The 21,807-nt window shown below is 33.8% G+C and overlaps 3 protein-coding genes across 3 annotated transcripts; all 3 read right to left on the minus strand.

Moving 5' to 3' along the window:
* Positions 1–354: 354 nt before the first annotated feature.
* Lipt2 (Lipoyl(octanoyl) transferase 2) lies at positions 355–1,373 on the minus strand. Its single transcript, XM_011057813.2, has one exon. It carries the CDS (start codon positions 1,371–1,373, stop codon positions 642–644), a length of 732 nt encoding a protein of 243 aa, XP_011056115.2. The 3' UTR covers positions 355–641.
* Positions 1,368–8,366, minus strand: WRNexo (WRN RecQ like helicase). Its single transcript, XM_011057814.2, has 7 exons — positions 8,180–8,366; positions 8,041–8,097; positions 7,504–7,631; positions 6,975–7,199; positions 5,743–5,887; positions 5,564–5,665; positions 1,368–1,508 (listed from the first exon to the last, which is right to left on the minus strand). Exons 1-7 carry the CDS (start codon positions 8,213–8,215, stop codon positions 1,413–1,415), a joined length of 789 nt encoding a protein of 262 aa, XP_011056116.1. The 5' UTR covers positions 8,216–8,366; the 3' UTR covers positions 1,368–1,412.
* A 967-nt stretch (positions 8,367–9,333) lies between these two features.
* On the minus strand, positions 9,334–21,303 carry Sec71 (ADP ribosylation factor guanine nucleotide exchange factor Sec71). Its single transcript, XM_087413330.1, has 14 exons — positions 20,535–21,303; positions 19,964–20,339; positions 19,577–19,879; positions 18,144–19,486; positions 16,903–17,343; positions 15,815–16,092; positions 14,965–15,339; positions 14,378–14,879; positions 13,993–14,288; positions 13,632–13,804; positions 12,794–13,014; positions 12,508–12,711; positions 11,824–12,404; positions 9,334–11,747 (listed from the first exon to the last, which is right to left on the minus strand). Exons 3-14 carry the CDS (start codon positions 19,701–19,703, stop codon positions 11,201–11,203), a joined length of 5,088 nt encoding a protein of 1,695 aa, XP_087269456.1. The 5' UTR covers positions 19,704–19,879; positions 19,964–20,339; positions 20,535–21,303; the 3' UTR covers positions 9,334–11,200.
* Positions 21,304–21,807: the final 504 nt, after the last annotated feature.

Below are 21,807 nucleotides of genomic sequence, written 5' to 3' on the forward strand. Positions count from 1 at the left end.
TTATCATTTTATTTTATAAAATTTAATTTTTTTTTACTGCGTTTCACGTTATTCTCCAAAGAATCAGTAATTTTTTATATATCTGAGGATGGCTCAATCTCGTAGCCGAAACATATTATGCGAATTTTTGTTATTTTTATAATATAAAGATTTATAAAGTATATAAAATAATTGGTTTTTTCTTCAATATATGTAACTTTTAATTTTAATTTTATATGTATTTAACTCTTATTGTCCTGTTGATATATTAACTCTATTATTATTATAAGAGTCCTTTACTATACTCAAGTTACAACTATCAAGTTAAGATTCTATATGACGAATGAATTAAAATGCTAACAAATTCGGAACAAATTCTTTCTTTTTTTGCGATCTAATTTTTTTAATTCCAAGTCAATCCTGAAATTCCAGGGGTTTTTCGGGAATTTTCCAGAATACATTAAATTCCAGTATAATTCTAGGATTCAAGAATATATTCAAGGACTCGACACCCTGATATCTTATTTTCCAAAGTTCTATAAACAACATTCATTAGATTATCGTCTTATTCTGACGGAGTCAAGAAAAAGCTACGTATTAAAACACATTTTTGTTAAAATGCGTAAGTTACTTTGTTTCTTAAAATTCAATTTTCACAATTATCATACTTTTAAAACGCTACAGCGTGCATCTCGTAGAAGCTGCGAAGCCTCGCCGAGCGGATACTCAATCAGTTCGCACTCAAACTGATCACTGAAAGCGTTTCTAAAAATTGGTAGCACGTCTGCGATCGTAACATCCATGTCCAGCTCCCTAGAGATGCTGGTCACACTCTTGCCTTCGATGCCACAGGGCACAATGTGATCGAACCACTTGAGATCAGTATTGCAGTTGAGCGCGAGGCCGTGGGTGGTAATGTAACGGCTACCGTGAATGCCTATGGCACAGATCTTGCGATCACCGACCCAGACTCCTGTGTCAGGTGAGGTCTCGGCCTTAATACCAAGCTCGGCGCACACGCGGATCACCATACGTTCCACTTCATGCACGTACCACTTGATACTGGTATGAAATTGTTTAAGGTCGAGCACTGGATAAGCCACCAATTGACCGGGTCCATGGAAGGTGATTAGCCCACCGCGGTTTGTTCTCCAGAATTCTGCACCGAGGCTCCTCAGCTTCTTCTCGTCTTCCTCCGTATATCCTTTGCTCCGTATCCCTACCGTGTACACTGGCTCATGCTCCAAGAGCAATAGCGTATTTGCTACTGCGTCCAAATGTTTATGATGATGATCTGATAAAGCCTTTTGTAATTGTAGACCAACTCCGTACGGTAAACGACCGCCTAGTAAGACTTTTACCATTCGTAAATGCATCCTGACACTCAATGACATTAAATTGAATGTTTTTAAAGCCAAAAAGCAAGAATTTTGTTAGCTCAAAAGATTTAGCAAATTCTCATCATTTTGGTTCTCCTTTTCTATAGTAATGGCCTTTGCATCAAGTGTCGTATGTAGCAGAAGGGATACCTGCAAATGTGTGAAAGTTATTATTTTGAATAATGAAGACATAACTAATTATTTAATGATTATATTTTTATTTAGCATTCTTTCATCATTTTTAAATTATAAATTATGCAAATACAGAAAAAAGCATGCAAGCCAACGCTGGTCTTTATTGGGAATATCTTAATGTTGTTTCATTAAAGGCTTATGGGTTGCCGAAGATACATAAGCAAGATATTCCACTCGGAATGATAGTCTCTTGCATTAATAGTCCCCTCTATCGTTTGGCTAATTTTTTGCACAATATTAAAAGCAGTGTCCTTAAACACTTTAGTAATATTGAGAACAGTTTCCAACTTATAAAATTATTAAATAATATGCCTTTGGATCCAGATTACAAGTTGAGATCTTTTGATGTTATGTCTCTTTTCATAAACGTACTGGTAGATTTGGCAATTTAAAGTTTAAAAACTAGATGGAATAATATCATATTTCTAAGACCATTAGTATACTTATAGAAAAATTCTTATTAGCAGTTTCTTTAATTCTAAATTCAACCTTCTTTACATTTAGGAGAACTATCTATAAAGAGATCTTCAGCACCCCTATAGGCTCACCTCTATCACCTACAGTGAGCAAAAAGTATTCGTACAAGGAAATTTGTTATAAAAAAAGCCTTATTTGTAGAAAATAAATATTAATTAGCAATTTTATACAATGAAGAATCATTTTGATATATATATATAATTGTAAGAAACATATAATCTATTTTATTCTTTATGAATAAATTATTAATTATCCAACAAGAAATGATCATTAATTAAACGTCGAATCGACATCAAATTGATATTAAAATCATCGAATTTATATCGATTCGACATCAAATGAGTCATTTCTCGCTGAATAATATTCACTTTTTAAAAATAAAAAATAAAGTTTTTTTTTAAATATTTTCTCTGTATGAATACTTTTTGATATACTCACTGATATATGAATACTCACTGATATATTAGCAGATTTAGTGATGTGCGATTTAGAGGAGATTGTAATTAAATTTTGTATCCCTACCTTCCTTTTTACATTAGATACGTAGATAATATTTTGCTGCACCAGCAAACAAAATTGATGAAATTTTAAATATTTAATTGTTTAATTTACGCAAGATTGCAATTCACTATGGAGATAGATGGAGATGACGGAGTTAGTTTCCTTGATGTAAAATTGCTAATTGAGGAAGCGAGAATTATGTTCGATGTTTACAAAAAACCAACGGATTCTAAGAGAAATCTTAAATAATATTCTTGAGGCTTCCACGGGTGCTTTCTATATAAAGATTATGCCCGTGAAACACATGATTTTTATTTAGATATCTTAATTATCTCTGACCATATGAAATAAAAAGAATGTTATCATGAGTCTGCTTGATAGAGCTCTGTTTCGGATCCATAATTTCATGATGAGAATTAAAAAAAAAATCATTTTTGTACTTTTTTTTAGATGGATGAATGGATACCCTTTAGATTTTATATTTGCTATCATCAATAATAGAATAAAAAAATCATATCTATAAAAGATCTGATCATAATAACAATGAGAATAATAATTTAATTAAAAAAAAATTCCCTATCATAGTAATATCTCAAATAGTTTCAGAAATATAAGCAGAAATATAATCTTAACGTAGTCTTTAAACCGCTAACTAAATTTATTAAGACAGGTAAAGACAAATTGGAACCACTTTCACGTAACAACAATTTTGTCTACAAAATAAATTATCGAGACTGTAAATCCACTTATATTGGACAAACGAAAAGAAATCTAAAAACTCGTGTTAAAGAACATCAAAATGACATCAATAAAAAGATTGGGAATATTATCTGCGACTATTTATCGGTTATATCTAAATATAGATTGAAAGAAAATCATGACTTTGAATGAGAAACAGTGGAAATTCTAGATAAAGAACCATTTTAAGAACCATTATAAAAGACTCTTATCAGAGATGATATACATAAAAAAGCAAACTCATGATTTAAATAAGCATAGTGATAAGAAAACATTTCCAAATATCTATTTTCCGATATTAGAAGATATATCCCCTCTTCAAAAATAGTTGAGGAGAGGATTCTTCGTCTTTGCGTAGTGTCAACGATACATGTAATCGATTCGTTATGTTGTAAGGCTCTCGTCGCAATTTCGTATAGTTAATTGAGAAATTGATGGATGCGCAATAATGGTGGTCAAGTTGTATAGGTCAATGTTGTAGACAATAATTTTCTATCAACATAATGACTGTATTTTATCAATTTTAATTTGTCTTTTTGGAAAAAAATTTTAGAGAATCTTAAACAATTTTTATTCAAATTTAACGACTATATTACTTTAATGACTTTTCCTAATAAATTTGTTTAACTTAATGACTAATTTGGCTAATTTTAACTTTCTTATTAAATTTGTTTAACTTAATGACAAATTTGACGACTTCTCACAAGATAGGTTGAGTTCTTAATTTTGGAATGTTGTAGAAATGACGACTTTCATACGAATAATGACCACGGTTGCAAGAAAATAAAAATAGTAAGGTATAACACTAACCTTTTCTTAATAAAATTGAGCAATTGATAAAGGAAGTAGTATGGCATATTGAATGAAACATATATGTATGAAGCAAAGCGGCGAGTAATAAAAGAGCGAAATTTTAAATGATTACATTCTCAATTTATATTGTCAATTATATTTTATATTAGAGGAAAGGCTCCTATTATGATATATCGAGTTCATTTTGAGTAAATGCTAGAAGGTAGAATTTAAAAAAATAATAGGTCATTTTGAAGGGAATTTAATAAGCTTTAAGAACGTTATATAAAATTTAATTCAAATTTTTTTTCTGAAAATTAAAGAAATGTAAAAAGTGAGCAAAATCACAAAGTCAAACAATTGTGCTCCTAATATGAGATGCCACGAGAAATCGATAGTAAAACGCAAAGTATATCAGTATTGTAATTAAAAAACTTTATTTAATATTTCTAAAATACAAACACAGCCAACGTGCATGAAAAATGAGCATGCGATAGATTATACTCAAAACTCGTCTTCAAGTGGTTAAAATCAAGCATTGCAAAAAAAAAAGGCGTGACGTTCCGATTTTTTTTATTATTGTACAATAACATTTATACTTTAGCAACGATTTTTACTGTATAACACAGGAGCATGAGTTATTTCATATTAGAAATATCCTGGGTATCTCATATTACGATTTCTACGCCTTATGGTTTTATGATCATCAAATCTAACTTCTGTAATTAAACAATTCAACATATCCCGTATTTTTCTATTAGTATGATCTTACTCTATCACTACATGAATAATTTATTGCCAAATATTTATTTATTAAATAATAAACAAGGTTTAAAGGCTCATCTCAATGAAACTTGAAGATATCCAAATTCTAAAAGCTTTTTTTACAATGATTACATGCATGATCTAATAATGAATTTTCTACTAAATAGTTTTCAATCCAAGAGCAATATATTCATGGTGGAACCAATGTATAGCGTTTATTAGTTTAGCAGAAACGCTACTATCTCATATTAGACGCCTATCTTATAATAGGGGACTTTCCTCTATGTATATTCTCTAATTAGTTTAATTATAAACGCTTTCGAAAGTCTTAAAACAATTATTTATAATGATAGAAGAACGATAAAGAAAATTTAACGAATTTATATAAACATTGTATTCAAATACTATTGAAAATGGCCTAATAATGATCGAAACGTCTAGAATTTATTACATTTTGTTATAAATAACAACATTAAGATATTCGCAATAAGAATCAGCGTATTGGCTTGCATGGTCTTTTCTATATTTGATTGATTTACTCTAGAAACTATTATTTGATTGTATTAATATTATTATAAATTATGATCTTGACATTTTTACGTTTTTTTAGTGACTATAATTAATATTCTATTTGAATATTTAATTTTTTTCGTACTAAATTAATATTATTTTTATGCTTTATATGATTTGATTATTCATACATATATTAGTATAGCTTCAACTAATTTTGTACGTACATAAGCATCCGTGGCTGCATAATTTTTCTGTGCGTTGCTGAGGGGTTGTATATGCCATTTACTCATTCGCACGTCGGGATTTTTGCTAATTTTCTTCTTCAACTAAACATATAAAAGATTCCCCATTTTAATTTTATCGTCAAAATTCTGTAAGAATAATGTGAAGAAACATGTAATACCAAATAAGCAGTCAATTTTTCCAAACTCCAACGACAAGATCGCTTTAAGACACGATTAGCATAAGTCCCGCAGTCCAGACAATTATTCTCTACCACTTTCTGAGCAGGAAACTCTTTGAAATCTCTCCCTAACTTCCACACGTCGCTGCAAAATATTAAACATGCGATTATTGATATTTTTTTACAAGAGGAAAAACATTTGCGAAAGAACGCAGATAACGTCAAATGAAGTTTATAGACAATATTAAATGAAAATGGACCGAGAAATGTTTAACACAAATGAACGAAGAAGGGCTATCTTTGGTCAAGGCCGATTTCTAGTTCAAAAATTTTATCATCATATGCCTTAGTAATTGAATTGATAAGATGCTCGCATGAAATTTGGAAGATCCAAATTCAAATCCCGGCTGAGATAATATTTTCGCATAAATTATATGCATCATTTTATTACAGTGTGAACATTTATTACAGTGATAATATTAAACTGCTTGCCAACTTAATTTGTGTATTACATACTGTTGATTGTGTTCCAAATTCGACAAACAACCGACGCGCAGTTTATTTGAACTGAAAATCGTACAAATTTACACACAAATATTATTGGACATCGAGATCCGCTTTAATCGATTATGGCCCTCACTTACAGAGTTGAGATTAAGTATTTCAATGATCGAGACAATAATAAGAAAAAGACATTAATTTTTTCGTCACACCTTAGTTCCGACTCTGTTCATTTGTATTGAAGCTTGTAAAGTAATGAAACAGCGATTATAAAGTAAGTCTTACTTCAACAACAAAAAAAAAAGATAATGCAATATATATAAATAAAGAAAATACATATGTATATCCCAATGAGTTTCGATATTACGGCGTACACAACTACTGATTCTCGATAAACCAAGCCGAATGCGATAGCATAAAATCCTTTGTTCAATGACAATTAATCACGTATAGAATTTGAAGAACAGAAAGCAAGAGTGTTTATAATGTTGTAATTTTATAAAAAAATTCTGCAGATTGTAAAAATTCTCTCGATTATTAGTAACAATGAAAAAAATTTTAATAGTCTTGATGAAAGTCTTATATAATACGTATATTTTTATCTATAAATAAATTATTTTAACTCTAACACGTTGAAAAAATAGTAAACAAGGTCTTTCTGGAAACAATTTATCTCTCAAATACTATTCTCTAAAAAAAAAATGAAAATAGATTATTTAGTAATTACTGACTTTTTAATATTGACGCCAACGAGTTTGACTTTCGAGTGACATAGGAGTTCAACGAATGCTGCTGGGAGCTTCTTCAGCGAATAGACATACAAGAGATAACACACGCTGTCCTCCAAACAAATTTGCACCAGCGCCGTTTTTCCGCTGCCAGTTTGAAAGTTGAATGGCCACTCCAAATCAAAACCTATTGGCACGATCTCCTTCTTACTGCGCTTTACTTCTTGTCTAGAAGATTAAAAAAATATATATAACCCAGATTCAAATTTAATCTCAAATTTTTTTTTATTTCTATGTTCAGACTTTAAAGTATTTCATTAAGGCTATTTCATTTGTGTGTTTTTGTTGTATTACAAATGTGTGTAAGACTGAGAGATCCTTGGATCTCCTTATCTTATAGTTAATCAATAGGCTTGAAAAATGTATCATATGACAAAAACGCACAAATGAAATAGCAGCTTAACTCTTTATTCCAGATTCTTTTTCTATCTCTTTGCACTTTTGAGAAATATTTTATGTCTTCTACACTCACATGAGATCGTCACAAATCTGAGCACAGTTAAAGAAGTCATCAGCATATTGAATGCATCCCTTGAAAACAATCGGAGGCAAAGTTTTTATGTCAGGCTCTCTTTCAGGTTCTGATTGCTTCAACTTTTCCTATACAGAAGTAAGAAATCAATAATTATTTGTATCTTTTAGAGAAATTTTTATCTGGAACTATCTCAAGTAAAACATAAAATGGCCTGAACACATAATTATTATTACCATCACATTTTAAATTTCGTTAATTAAGAAGTTTTTGGAAATTCAAAGTTTTTTCTTGTGATTTAAATATCTATAATTCTCTTGGCCTGCAAAGTCTATAATGTAATAAAATATTTACTATTTGGTCCTTTAAATAAAAAGTTCGTCAACTTCTACTCGAGACAGAAATCTCCAACACAACAAATCAGACTATTTTCAGTTAATGTATTCGAATTTAAGTAAAAAATGCTCCATCACTTCGTACTCGCGTAAGGCTATATATTTTGTTGCCAATAGCCAACTATTCAATCGTCGTACACACCTTTAGATGCTGCGGCAAATTCCTTGGTGAGCGACGCAATCCAGGTTCTGCAGATACCTACAATCAGAGATTGCAGTCAGGGTTACGAAACATGACGAAGAAAAAAGAAGACGAGTCAGACCGTGCTCGTCTAACTAACCTCTTCCTTGATGAAGCTGTTGGCACGTGTCGTCATCGTGATGGTGGAAAGAAAGCGGATAACGATCGATACTGCGCCCGCTGCAGTTCAAGTTCTGGAGAATCGGCTTTGATGTCCAAATTCGGTCGTAAACACGGACTTCGTCTTGCCGCCAGGATTTCGATGGTGCCATTGTGCCACTCCGGTTGCTAGGATTCTACTTGCCGGTTTCCCGCCAATTTTCACCTGACGAACAGCTGATACTCCAATCGGTTGTCAAGCGAATAAAGTTCAATAAAGCGAAAGAGAAAAAGAGATAAATAAGAGAAAGAGATATGGTGTATTCGGGGAGAACGCTATTAGCGTTATTTCTGTCATTCTATCTTCATTGTTTGCTAGATTTGCTAGACGTAAAACAAGGATAGAATGATATATAGGGTCCCATAATTATTGATACAATACTTGTGGGCAGGCAAACCTTTGGTACCTCTAAAATAAAGCATTTACTACTATTATACTTTTCTAAAAACATAGATAAACAGGAGTAGAAAAAAATAACAAAGAAAATAAAAAAGAAAATTAAAGAGGAAAAGAAAGGAGGAAGAATTTGGAGGAAAAAAGAATTGTTCTTAGGTTTTGTTCGCGTCGCATGTTCCAGCATCTAATGAAGCTTGTTTCAGATTATACATTGAAGAATTCAATTCTTAATTCTCAATCTTTTTCTGCGTAGTCTGATATGAACTTGATATGATCTGATTGTATCTGCTTATTTTATTTTAAGTATGAAAAGTGCAATGTAATGCAACTGTAAACAAGTATAGAAAGGGAATAGAAGAGAGGGAGAGAGGAGGAGGAGGGTATCTCACATGAAATATAAAACGTTCATTTTTTCATCGAATTTATTTAAATAAGATCTCGAATCACGTCAGAGAATCACATAAAATTACTATATACATATACACATATATATATATATTTATATATATGTATATATATATGTGTATACATGTTTATATGTAAGTTATTTAAGCGTTATATTATTATTTTGCTCTGACACAAATATACATATGCAAAGATTCTAATGTTGATAACTTTTTTCCAGGTGTCTTAGAGATCTCCTACGTATTGACAACAGCATTTCTCTCTCTCTCTCTCTCTCTCTCTCTCTCTCTCTCTCTCTCTCTCTCTCTCTCTCTCTCTCTCTCTCTCTCTCTCTCCTTCTCAACCTTTATCGCATGTTTAAATAAAATAATTTAATTAAACAAACTAAATTAATTAGCAGCCAACGAAACTAATGACTACTATCCGATACTCTCTTGATTAATTGTCAGATCTTCAAATCAGACTTCCTCATTAATGGACGTATACTTAGTGATTTTTTTTCTTCAAAGTAGCATTAACCCATTAAATTTCAAGTGAAATAATGTAGTCTATACACTTTTCTACTTTAAAATTTTGTTACTCAAGTATTAATCCAAATTTTGAAATAGTAACTGGTATTTAGAAATAAAAAAAATTGTTCTTTCCAAAAATCTAGTTTACAATCCGGAAGAGATCCGGAAAAAATCCGGTATTATCCGATACTTTTTTCACTATTCGGTCGGATAGCCGAATATCATTAGTATCCTATAATGTAATACATATTCGGCTGAAATTTTATATTGAAAGTTTGTGTCATTACTACAGCATTTTATTCTTTTCAGCTAAACTTCTTGCACAATTCATTTTTTCTCTTTTTCTTTTCACATTGGGAAGATAAAGAAAATTATTGTCGCTATTTTTCCCCTTGCTTTTCTTTTTTTTTAAAAGCTTTGTTCGAGATATCCGACCGGATATCCGAAAGAATGTGATATCGAATATCCAAGAGAATATGATATCAGATAATTTTATGATCCAATGTATCTCTAATAATTATTATAGATTACTTAAATAATATTTGCATTGATCAAGGCTCGGTCTTATTTCAAATATATATTTTAAATAAGTTCTTGGAATCAATTTTATATACACATAAAGATTTTTTTTTTCAAATAAGTCGTATCAGTTATTTTACCGAATCCTGATATTGATATATTCTACTTAAAAAGAATCATTTACTTTTTCATCTTCATTTTTGTATCCATTTTTTTCAAATATCTTACCCTATCACTGATAGACTTGTGGAAAGAGCAACTCCTTTTATCCAAGCTAATTGCTGTCCAAAAATTTTGATTAGAACCTGAGATATGGATTTAAAATAAAAGTCGTCTGGACTTGATGAATTAAAAGCACGTGAAATTAAAAATTCTGCAAGAATAATTATCGCATCTGAATCCTAAAGCTTATAAACGACTTTTGATTGAATGAAAATACATTTGCCAATTGCCTTCCGCATTTCTCATATATATATATATATATATATATATATATATATATATATATATATATATATATATATATATATATATATATACTCCAGTTATATTACATAGACGCATGTGTACATGTGATATTAAATCGTTCATATACGATCCAACGATTTTTGCGACAAACGTTTTGTGAAGGTGTGTAATAATGTGCATTCGCATATTTAGCGCTAAATGTGGGATGTGAGAGTATCAATATTAATTATTAATGATTTATTAATATAAATAAAATAATAATGAATAAAAACATTCAATTATATTACAAGTTTTATTGATTAATAACGTCACAATCATTATGTGCTCAATTTAATGCAATTAATATATTACGAATATGTATGTACATTAAATAGACATGATAAAATCCGAATCACATTTAGCGTTATGTGCAATGCTACATGAAAAAGACATGTTAAGAAAGTTCGAAATGCCGTATACAAATATATGTGAAAGTCGTTGAATCGTACATAAATAATTCAACACGAGTTAAAGTATCTAACCGCGCTTTACATTTAATTACAATCCTATCGCCCGCGCCGTAGAGATGAGTATGCAATATCGTCTCTTTTGCGAGCGATGTTACGGCCAATCAGTCGACTCTATTCGAGACGATCCTGAATACCTGTCCTGTAATCCATCACTACTGTTGTGTAATTCTGAAGACTGGCCCGATCCTGAGGAAAAATCTGCGCAGTATCGATCTGAGCTCGGGCTTGAGATCGAAACACATAACCTCGCAGAGACAGGGATAGCAGGTGGAGGCATGAATCGCGAAGCGATGATCGTTCATCTTGATGATTCGGGTGAGCAGCAGTAGCAAAATCGGGGTCCAGGCATCTCGGTGAGCCTCGTTGGCGAGCGCCAGGAAATACTCCAGAGCTTCGCATGCTACCTCAACCAGTCGCGCCTCAATCTTAGACCAATCTGTGCGATGCGCCTCATCACTGTACATCTTAAAGAGAATACGCAGTGCACAAGCAAGCGATTGCGTCTCCTGCTTCAACAGATTCGGTTTCATGTTGCCACGAAAACTGGCCTTCCACAATACGTTGCGTTGCTCGTGATTCGAATTGAAACTCTTAGCGAAGCGATGCGATCGTAGAAGGCATTCTACTAACTGCAGGAGATGATTGGTTGTCAGAGCGCAGTACATGCCTTGCTCCTCCTTCTGCTGATCAGCGCCAGCCCTAAAAGCAATTTGCATTGCGTATAAACTGTATATTATACAATTTTAAAATATTAACGCAGTGACAGGACACTCACTTTACAAGCTCTGATGATTTGCCGTTCAACATGTCGGCTTGCGCGAGCGCTAAATTCTCCTGATCCTCCTTGCGCGATGTCGCCGGATAAAAAACAATGTTGTCGATAGTTTGTATTAACTCAAGCTGGACTACACACTTAATTTGCAACGCGGAGAAAAGCTTTGCCTTCGGCAAGATCTCAGTATTCAAGCTTTGCGCGCTGTTGCTCCTCTTCAAAATACCAACATGAAAACCATCGGATTCGCCGGTAATCACGTCGAGATCCGATTCTTTGTTTGGTGAATGCGGTTTCCATGTGAGCAACGCAGACGGTAGAGTGCTTTCGAAAATGTCTAAGACACATTGACAAGTTTTCTGCCAAGTCTGCTCATCAAATTTGATGCCGTTACTAATGACCAGATTTTCCAAGCAGTTGGTGCCCGATCGTGCCAACTGTTCGTTATCCTGCTGAACGCACCAGAGAAGCTGAAAATAGAGCTGTTCTAGCAACAAAGGACCCAGGATATCGTAAAACTGTGAAAACACATCCACAATGGCATACAGTGCGTGATTGCACGTTGTTGTCATCCATTCAGCTTTCTGCAACATTTAATGGATTATTTAAATATTTAATGGATTATTCAAATAATTTCAGAAGAAATGCACTTATTTTCTCTTTTTAAAACTCGGAAATTATACGAACTTCGGTATGCTGTTCGGGCAACTTCATATTATCAAAGATCCTAAAAAGAACTTGAAAGAGGTCCTTCCACCAATGAGGCTTAAAGGATGCACCATGAGTTTTGACGACATCAAATAATACTGTCAGCGCGCGTGTCCTGACATCCAACTTACATCTGCTCACAACGCAGGATAATTCAAACAGTAGTGGGAACCATCCTCTCACCTAAAAGAAAAAAAAAAGAATAAGAAGATAACAATTGCGTCGAGCAATTAAAATGTTAATAAACGAGCTAAGATAACGATACCCAAGCTCGATCTTCCTCAGAGACTATCCCGCTTTCATCCATCATACCCTCGGCAAATAAATTGGGATTTGCATCAATATAAGAAGCACAGGAACGTATTAGCCGAATAGCTTCCATGCTAGTGTCCGGAAAAAACGCGTTGCACGCAAATTCGCTCAAACATTTAACGGCGTCTTGGAAAGAGTCCACCATAATACTGAAGTCTTCTGCATATAACTCATCTGAGAAAAAATTACACTCAAATAAACAGAGATAAGTAAAAATTCCCGGATCGATAAAATATCTCGAAAACAAAGCATTTTTAGGAATAATGATATAGATAAAAGTTGTAGGGTTTAAAAAGATCTATTTATTGATCATATCTGTTTGATCTTGAATGGCCAAATGTCAGATCGAGGTAACATTGATTTTTTTTTTAAATGGGACACCCTATTTTTTATTCCAGAATTTAATAGCTGATGTCAAGAGTTTTTTAAAAGATTGCAATAAATTCATTTTCATTAAGTACTTTTTAAGTACTTAATGAGTTAGCATTACCCAAAGTATCCAATCGGCTAAAACTTCTTGAATGTTCAGGATCAAACAGATGTGATCAGTAAATAGATCTTTTTAAACCTTACAACTTTTATCTGAATCATTTTTCCTGAAAATGTTTTGTTTTTGAGATATTTCATCGGTCCGAGACTTTTTATATACTCACCCTATAATACTACAAATTAACGCACACACATTATCTATTTAAATATATCAATTTAAATTATGATTAAAGAGAAAAATCATAGACAAAAATACAGTGACTATCTCTTAAACTGTCTTAAAGTAAACAAATGTAACTCACTAATAATCTTGCCGGTCATGGAAAAAGCCAACTCGACCACAGATTCATCACGATCGCTGGCCGCATGGTGAAAAACACTGAAAATGTTCTTCCAACCGGACCTGATATTCGGTGCTTGCGAGTGAACAATCTGCGCTACGCATCTCACAACCATATCTCTAATCACAGGCGACCTGAATCACATTAAATTAAATTATACCATAAATTATACCATAAATTGTTGGATATATTAAAATTTGGAATATATTGCAAAACTTTTATAAACATTTTACATAAATTATAACATGTCGGATTATATTCATTATATAATTGCGATTAAATTAAATTAATCAAAATTAATTAATTAAAAGAATCAAATTACCTATTTTTCTTCATGATGTGTTCAAATGGCCTAAGAAAATCTTTTTGGAATCTGAAATTGGCAAACTCGCCCTTTTCGATAAACTTAGTAGCTAGTTGTCTCAGAGAATCTACCGCAAAAAACGCGATATCCTGTCGAGGACTGCATCCCACCCTGTCGAAATGATCACCGAGGACTTGCCAGATTCTAGACCACTGCAACCTAATACGACCCATGTTGTAGTATGAGATTTCAACGATCTTCGTAAGAGAAAACATGCGCGGTTGCGTGGGATGTGCTAACTCCTCAAGGGATACCTGAAAATTATTTATCATTATTAAACATTTATTATATAATATTTTCATATTTATGTAAAAATCATTGATTGAACTTAAGAAAGAAATACCTGACAGAGAGCCTTGACGAACTCGACAATAGCATCACCATCGAGTCTCGTCGAGCCAGTGAAGATACGATCAACGGCTACGACGACGCTCTGCGAACTAGTTTCGCCAATGGACTCCTTCACGCTAGGATCCAATGAGCTCAGATTGAGATTATTGGTTTGGTGCGAATTGGCAGAGTGCGCGAGACTGCTGAAATTTGCTAATGGCGAGGGGAAGTGCGGTTTTGACGGTGGACCCAGCAATTGTGGCCGTACTCCAGTGCCTATCAACTGTGCCAATTCTAGCTGGGAGATACATTTGACGACATCGAGCCATGAACTGCCTAGATAGTTGCCATCGGTGTGAGCTACTGTGATAAGAGTCTTGATAGTATCGATGTTCTTCGCTTTCATTTCGGTAATGGGGGAGTTGGCCGTCAACAAAGTAAATCTCGCTAAAGCTTGTACATAGGCATCGCGTTCGAGGCTCATGTGAAAGATGCAGGCGATGCGAATGGCACATCTAAAATAACATATAGGTAATATAAAACAACGAAAGCATAACATGATATAAATCTGTCTTTCTTCATTCTATGTTTTCTTCCTACCTGATACCATCTAAGCAGAGCGACGCAATCTCTGGATCGTCACAGTCTTGAAGTCCAACACTGAAGGCCGCGAGAAATGGCGTCCAGGCCATTTTGAACATTGGCCGCACGTGTTCCAAATGTTTCGCTGTAGTAAACGGTGCCTGAACATGACTGACAGATTCCATCAAATTTTTCGCCGCCGTAGAAATTACTTCCATTTCCATGTTCCATAACAACCGTCGCTTCTTCTCACTAGAAATAAGTTGTTTTCCAGCAAGTCGGCTATTATTAGGATTCGACTTCATCTTAATCTCGTTGCCGGCAATTTCATCGTAGATCCTAGACAGATATTCCTCAGGAAGATCCTCATTGTCACTGTTGCGCCGATTAAGCCTGATGAATGAAAGAAAAGAATAAGAAAAGACTTTTTATGATTAAAAAGATATGAAAGATGTATGAAAAAAATACATAAAGAGCACAATCACTATGCATTTTTATATAATATAAATTATTATATATTAAATATTTTTATAATTTTTTTTCAAGAACTTTCTTGCTACCTTGCTACTGGTATTTAATTCACAGATTTCAGGACACTCTATATATTATTAAAAGTATTAAGTATTATTTATATTAGAGATGTGCATAACAATTTGATCTCAGGCTGAGTTTTTAAGGTCAGGTGGAAGCTACCTTACATTTAAAAAAATGAAACTTCCTATTTTTTTTATTGCATATTCTCATAGCAACTGTCAACATTATTAAAACACTAATCATAAAAATTTTTCTAAAGAACGTCCTGAATTTTAAAATTTACTGCTGACAATTTAAATTATAAATTATAATTAACACAAACCGCTGAATGTACCTAATGTATTGTTCTTTGGTCATTTTATTCTTAACCTGCGGCGAGTGTAAATCGGTGGTCAGCATTATGATTGAAAAACCTAGAATATAGGCTGTATCCGCACTCGTAAAAAGGCCGTTATTAGGATTACACTCGCAATAGCGACTAGCAAACTTTTCCATCAATCGGTCGATCTTCTGTGCCTCGCCAGGTAGCCGAAAGCCTTCCAGGAAATACCTGAGCGCGGTTACTAGATCGCGATCGGCAAAATTCATTTGGTCAATATAATGGTACATTACCTGCAATAAACGGTATACAAAATTAGTCACTGTATTAGTCTAAATTAATTACCAACACAATTATCACGCAATCATAACGTGATCAGAACTAACAAATCATAGCCTATTTACGTATTTATAATTGAATCGGCAAGTGTGCAGAAAAGGGACGAGTCCAATTTTTTTCGAAAATAAGTTTTCTTTTCATTAATTTTAAATGTTATACTTTTGATGCAAACAGAATACTCTCAGGTTTTCAAGGGCATAAAGTAGATGTTGTAAAATAAAAATAAACAATAAGTGTAAAAAGGAAATAAATGCAAGACTTGCAAGATTGGAAAAATTGGAAAGTTACATCCCGTCAGAATAGCTCTTTTGATGAGATTTTTGAATGGTCAATGATTAAATTTAAAAAGCAACTAGAAAGATTTTTTGATAGTTTTAACTCCAAATTGTTTTGTATAAATTATCCCATATTTTTTTTAACATACAAAGAGACAATTTCAGATAAGTAAAGTATCTTAATAGCATACTATAAATTTTTTTAGTGCAGAAGGAACATTGAATGCAAAAAAGGGTGAGTCCAATCTTGAAGTTTAAGTTTTTCATTTAATAAAGCATTTTAGGAATTCATAATGTTTCAAAAACATTATTAAATATTATATTTAAATTAATTTTCTTAAAAGTAATTTTGTTAGTTTTTCACTGGACTAACTAAAATTAAACAGTTTTTTATTAATACTAAAAAAATTTGATAAATGGCTTGTCCCTTTTCTGCACTCAATGATTTAATTAATATAGTCTATTAATTGTAATTGTTCTTCTCATTACTTGATTATGATTATGGTCACCCAAAAAATCCCCAATGGCGGTTTTATCGAGCCGCTCGTCCAGGTGCAGCCACCTGGCTACATCCTCCTGCGAAGTACCAAGCAATCCTTGTTCCTGCAAATACTGCACGCCCTTGCCAGGCTTTCGGCTAAAGATCTCGATACCAGTCTCCCATACTTCTTTCTGTTGTTTCTGCACTTCATACTGCTCCGGCGAATCCGGTACCTCTTTATTACCGATTAAACTAGAATTGGCAGATGAGAGGCTGCCGGCGCTGCCATAACGTGGCAATGGGATTTCTGGCGCCGTATCTGGTAGATCTGACAATGGTTGTTGGTCCGCCGGTACACTGGGATTCACGTAGAGATCTCGACTCCACTCCACCATGCACTTCAGAATAGATACAAGGCATTCGAGACCACGGATACGCATAGACTTCTCCTGGAAAGACAAAATATTATATTAATTTAGATATCATTTTGTTGAAAAATATTCATTAAATAATGGGCATGTCCAGAGGAGGAGGAGGATTTAAACAATTCTCGAAGTTTTTTATTCACTCTTTCACTTTTAATTATAAAGAAATACAACTTACTTTTGATCAGTATATTTTCCGTTATTATATCAAATATTTACGATTAAAGCTTTGAACGAGTTTGATACATAAAGAAAATTTTTGCAAAATTTTGCATAAAGTTTTAATAATTGTATTTTGCTTGAATAAAGAACAATATAAATCACGAGACGTTAAAAATCAGCGCTAGAATGATATTGCGCAAAAATATAATATACAATAATATAAATATACATAAATTTAATCGATTCTCAACAACTTATTGTTCTGAACAAGTTGTTCAGAATCGATTAAATTTATGTATATTTATATTATTGTATATACTTTTGCGCAACATTGTTCTAACACTGACTCCTAACGTCTCATGATTTATATTGTTCTTTATTCTATTAATTAAAGGAATTCTTAAACTAATTATTACTTCAATTTATTATTATATTTTGTTTATACTTTTTTTTAGAAAATTTTGATACAAAACCTAATATTTTTTTCATTAAAAATTAAATAAAAGAGATATTCTGAGCTCTAAAATATCTAAAACAGCAATTCATTAGCACAAAAACTATTATTTATATAATAATAAAATTGATAATCCTTAGCCCTATGAAAAAAAAATACTGGATACACCCATACATCTACCTTGTCATTTTCACTGCTTATAACGTACCTGATTTGGTGACGCACCTAACTCTAAAGCCTGACGACCCTGAGCAATCTTAGAAAGATCATTGACAAGTCTCTCAAAGAGATTCGCTGCCGAAAGATCACAATCGTAATTAACATAGATGTCGACGACGCTCTGAGCGTCTGCACAGATCCTCGTAAGTGCATGTATGACCATCCATTTATGCTCAAAGGAGCTGCTAGAAGTCTCGAGAATGTTCATAAAGATCTCCTTAAAAAATACCTCGATCTGCATCTTCAGGTGCATCTTGAAGCGTGCAAGCAACGCCAAGAATAATGCCAATGATAGTTCAAACACCTCTGGCACTGAAGACACACCATTCTTTGACAGTGCAACACACAAATACTGCTTAATGGCGATAACGAACATCTCGTTGGAACGTAATACCGGACCGGCATTCTGCAGGATTCCCAGAAGCAACTGAAGCGACAAGATCTTGGAACGGAGCTCATGCGATTTTGGATCAGGCGTGCCATCTGGCAGCGGTTTCATAGAGAGCTTGCAGAGAGCACGAAACACCAGAAATGCATCCTTTTGCAGCACATGAGTAAATTTAGCAGTAACCATATTGTCATTTTCAGCAACTGCCTCGTCACCATTGTCTTCAGGACTGCCATTTTCCAGATTGACTTCCTCTTCCAATGGCACCACGGATTTCACTACATCATCAAGGATACCTCTGACAATTATTTGGAGATCAACAGAATCATTACCAGGAACATTCTCTGAATTTAACTCGGTTTCAGTTTCACCATTCACTATGACAGGAACTTCCTGCTGATGCTCTCCATCGATTCTTATATTATCTTCCTCTGCCTGAGTCTCCATTCGCGCAAAGATCACATTAATCATCTGCGTAAGAGTTGCACGTGCTGTTGTCTGATTCACCAGGTTACGTGATGCCAAATAAACATTGTAAACCGTACGAATTGTCAACAGTACTGTACCCTCATGCACCTCCACATGCTGGCTTGTCATCACAGTCAGCAGAGCTTTAATAATCTGCAGCTGTACACCTTCGTCAGTTTGTGGACCAGTAAAGCAGCCACAAATTGTCTCGACAATGCGTACAATCAGTAGCTTATTAGGCTCCGTCGAATCGGGCACATTGCCAGTAAGATGGCCATATGCTATTAATTTCTGCAGACAGTCTAGTGCTGTCACCACGATACGTGGTGACTTGCTCTGGCATGCTAACTCAAACGGCAGGAAGTACTTCTCGGCTGTAATAACATTTGAGTCACTCTTGGGTTGTGGAAGGGCATTTGAGGTTACCTCTTCACCCTGTACAGCTGGTACGTCTTTGATCTCATTGCGGAGATCCTCTGCAAGGTAAGAATATAAAAGCAACAAATTCAATCATCAGTGTTGCTTCTAACTACAAATTGCATATATTATGCGAAGTCTTTCCTTACCAAGCGCAGACTCGCAGGACTTCCTGAGCTGCGAGAGGTGTGATCTTTTGACATCTCGATCAGCCAATATTTTTTCCAAAGCTCGGACGATAAACATCTCTCTAGTCTTGGAGTTATTTTGCATCATCACCCTACTCCCCACGCGGCAGCTCGAGATCCACGTTCGTTCAATGCTTGTCCCTCAATGCGTCAACATTGGAGCAAGTTAGCGAATGACAACATATGTGACTAGAGTGCACGGCTGGCTGCTGACCAACATCTTTCGCCACCTCCTCTATTACTATGCAATCCTTTCTTGCGAATCTGAGAATATTACACAGGCATCCGATGAACCAGGTCGCTGAGTAGTACAAAGCTAAGGAAAACTATTAGTATAAGATCACTCACCTAAGTGACAGAAATGACATCAATTTCTTTTCCTGAACAGCTCCTTAAGAACAGCACCGCGAATCGCGGCCTCCTCTAGAATTCGAAAATATTACGTGGCTTATGACATCGCCCGTCAGCACTTTTCAAACAAGATTCAATAGATCAAGACAACCATGGTCGGGAAACTGACGCAATTGACGGGTTAAAATACAAGCATAGGTTATGCAGTTATGTGTAGGACTACCTCACGGAGTAAAAACAAGGAGATCAAACCGGATCAAACTCGAGGATATGGTGTAAGAATAATAATAGGTGATTCCAATCATGTAAAATCACTGTGATTTTCCAGAAAAAACTCCGCAGTTGAACAGCAGGTGGCGCATAAGTATAACACCTAACCTCATAAGCCCGGGAAAAATGTTTTACAATAGTAGTAATTATATAAAATTATATATATATATTAGGTGTTGGAATTAATTCGTAGCGTTTTTTAATGAAAGAATGTTATTTATTTCACATGAGCATTAAAAAATACATTAATGAAAGTACTTCCCATCACTTGTAAAACGCTACGAATTAATTCCAACACCTAATATATTAAAAAAATTATATATAAATATATGTAATTATACATAATTATATAAAACATTTTTTCCCGGGGTATTTCAAGAGATAGGAGTAGGATTAAGGTAAGCGATAACATAATAAACAATTTTATTATTTATTAGTACATTTATTACACATGATTGGTGGGACAATTAGGAAAATCGTGAAAGTATGGAAGAGGATATATGTTGTAGATTTTAATCATAAAAAGAAATGTCACTTGAATGGCTGTGAATTGGAAAGATTGCAAAGGCCATTTAAGTATCAGATCATTATGCCCTCTAGTGTTACGTGTCTGAACTGCCTCAATTTCGTCACAGCTTTTCTGAGCAAAAATGGGCGAGTGAACTCACCTATTATTCTTACACCGTGATCATGATTAGTTGTTTAGGATTGAAAATGTTGAAAATTTTAATATATTTTATATATTTTACTAATGTATACATATATACAAATATATATAATATATTTCTATATATGTATACATGTGTAAAATGTGTAAAATATAAAATTCTATATATGTATACATGTGTAAAATGTGTAAAATATAAAATATTAAAATTTTCAACATTTTCAAAAATTTGACATATTTACTAGTGACCGTTATTGAAGCTATATTTGACGCGCATGCGTCTGAAACCCGCCCCGTCTAAAGCTCCCCCTCTAAAGATCACGGATGAAGAAAGAATTGACCAATCGCAATGGTTATGTGATCAAATTGTTCAAATGTGATTTGTTAATTTTTTTCTTTGTCTAAGATCTCGGACCGATTTCTAGCATCGTGGACACAAGACTTAACAACACTGCATGGTACACCAAATGAGTTGGCTTATTACCAACCATGGAAACATGATACACTATCTGAGTGTTGCATTGATGGGCGATAATGAGTATGTTCTCTTTTTATTGGCAGTGCAATGACGTCATCATGACGTCACAACAATGCACTGCCGTAGCCGTTCCAAAATTACTGTGATACTTCCAGCACTATTGTAACGTTGTATTTCGGAACAGCTTTGCAATAGACTGGCAGTAGTGTAAACAGACATGGATAAACTACTAAATTGTCAATAAATTTTGAAACAGCAAGAACGATAGTACTTCCGAAGAAGATAAACTAATTATGGAATCAATGGAGCAATCAAGCAGTTTGACCTCGTGAAAAACTACATGGACACATCAATGAATATTTAGACGTGGAATTTAAGAGTCATTTGTGATAAAATAAATATATGTGCATCTTCTGCAGTTAAATA

Source organism: Acromyrmex echinatior, chromosome 14 (genome assembly GCF_024713525.1).
Source record: "Acromyrmex echinatior isolate Ae372 chromosome 14, ASM2471352v2, whole genome shotgun sequence".
Lineage (NCBI taxonomy): Eukaryota > Metazoa > Arthropoda > Insecta > Hymenoptera > Formicidae > Acromyrmex > Acromyrmex echinatior.

Bases quoted from the DNA above. Each gene is read 5' to 3' on its own strand.
- Lipt2 (XM_011057813.2), bottom strand. From the start codon at position 1,373: ATGTCATTGAGTGTCAGGATGCATTTACGAATGGTAAAAGTCTTACTA.
- WRNexo (XM_011057814.2), bottom strand. From the start codon at position 8,215: ATGACGACACGTGCCAACAGCTTCATCAAGGAAGAG. The intron at 7,200-7,503 runs GTGAGTGTAGAA...TTAATCTTCTAG, and splicing joins CAGATTTGTGACGATCTCAT to ACAAGAAGTAAAGCGCAGTA. The intron at 5,888-6,974 runs GTCAGTAATTAC...AATATTTTGCAG, and splicing joins GTTGGCGTCAATATTAAAAA to CGACGTGTGGAAGTTAGGGA.
- Sec71 (XM_087413330.1), bottom strand. From the start codon at position 19,703: ATGATGCAAAATAACTCCAAGACTAGAGAGATGTTTATCGTCCGAGCT. The intron at 15,340-15,814 runs GTACATTCAGCG...TTCATTCATCAG, and splicing joins ACCAAAGAACAATACATTAG to GCTTAATCGGCGCAACAGTG. The intron at 13,015-13,631 runs GTGAGTTACATT...ATTTTTTCTCAG, and splicing joins CATGACCGGCAAGATTATTA to ATGAGTTATATGCAGAAGAC.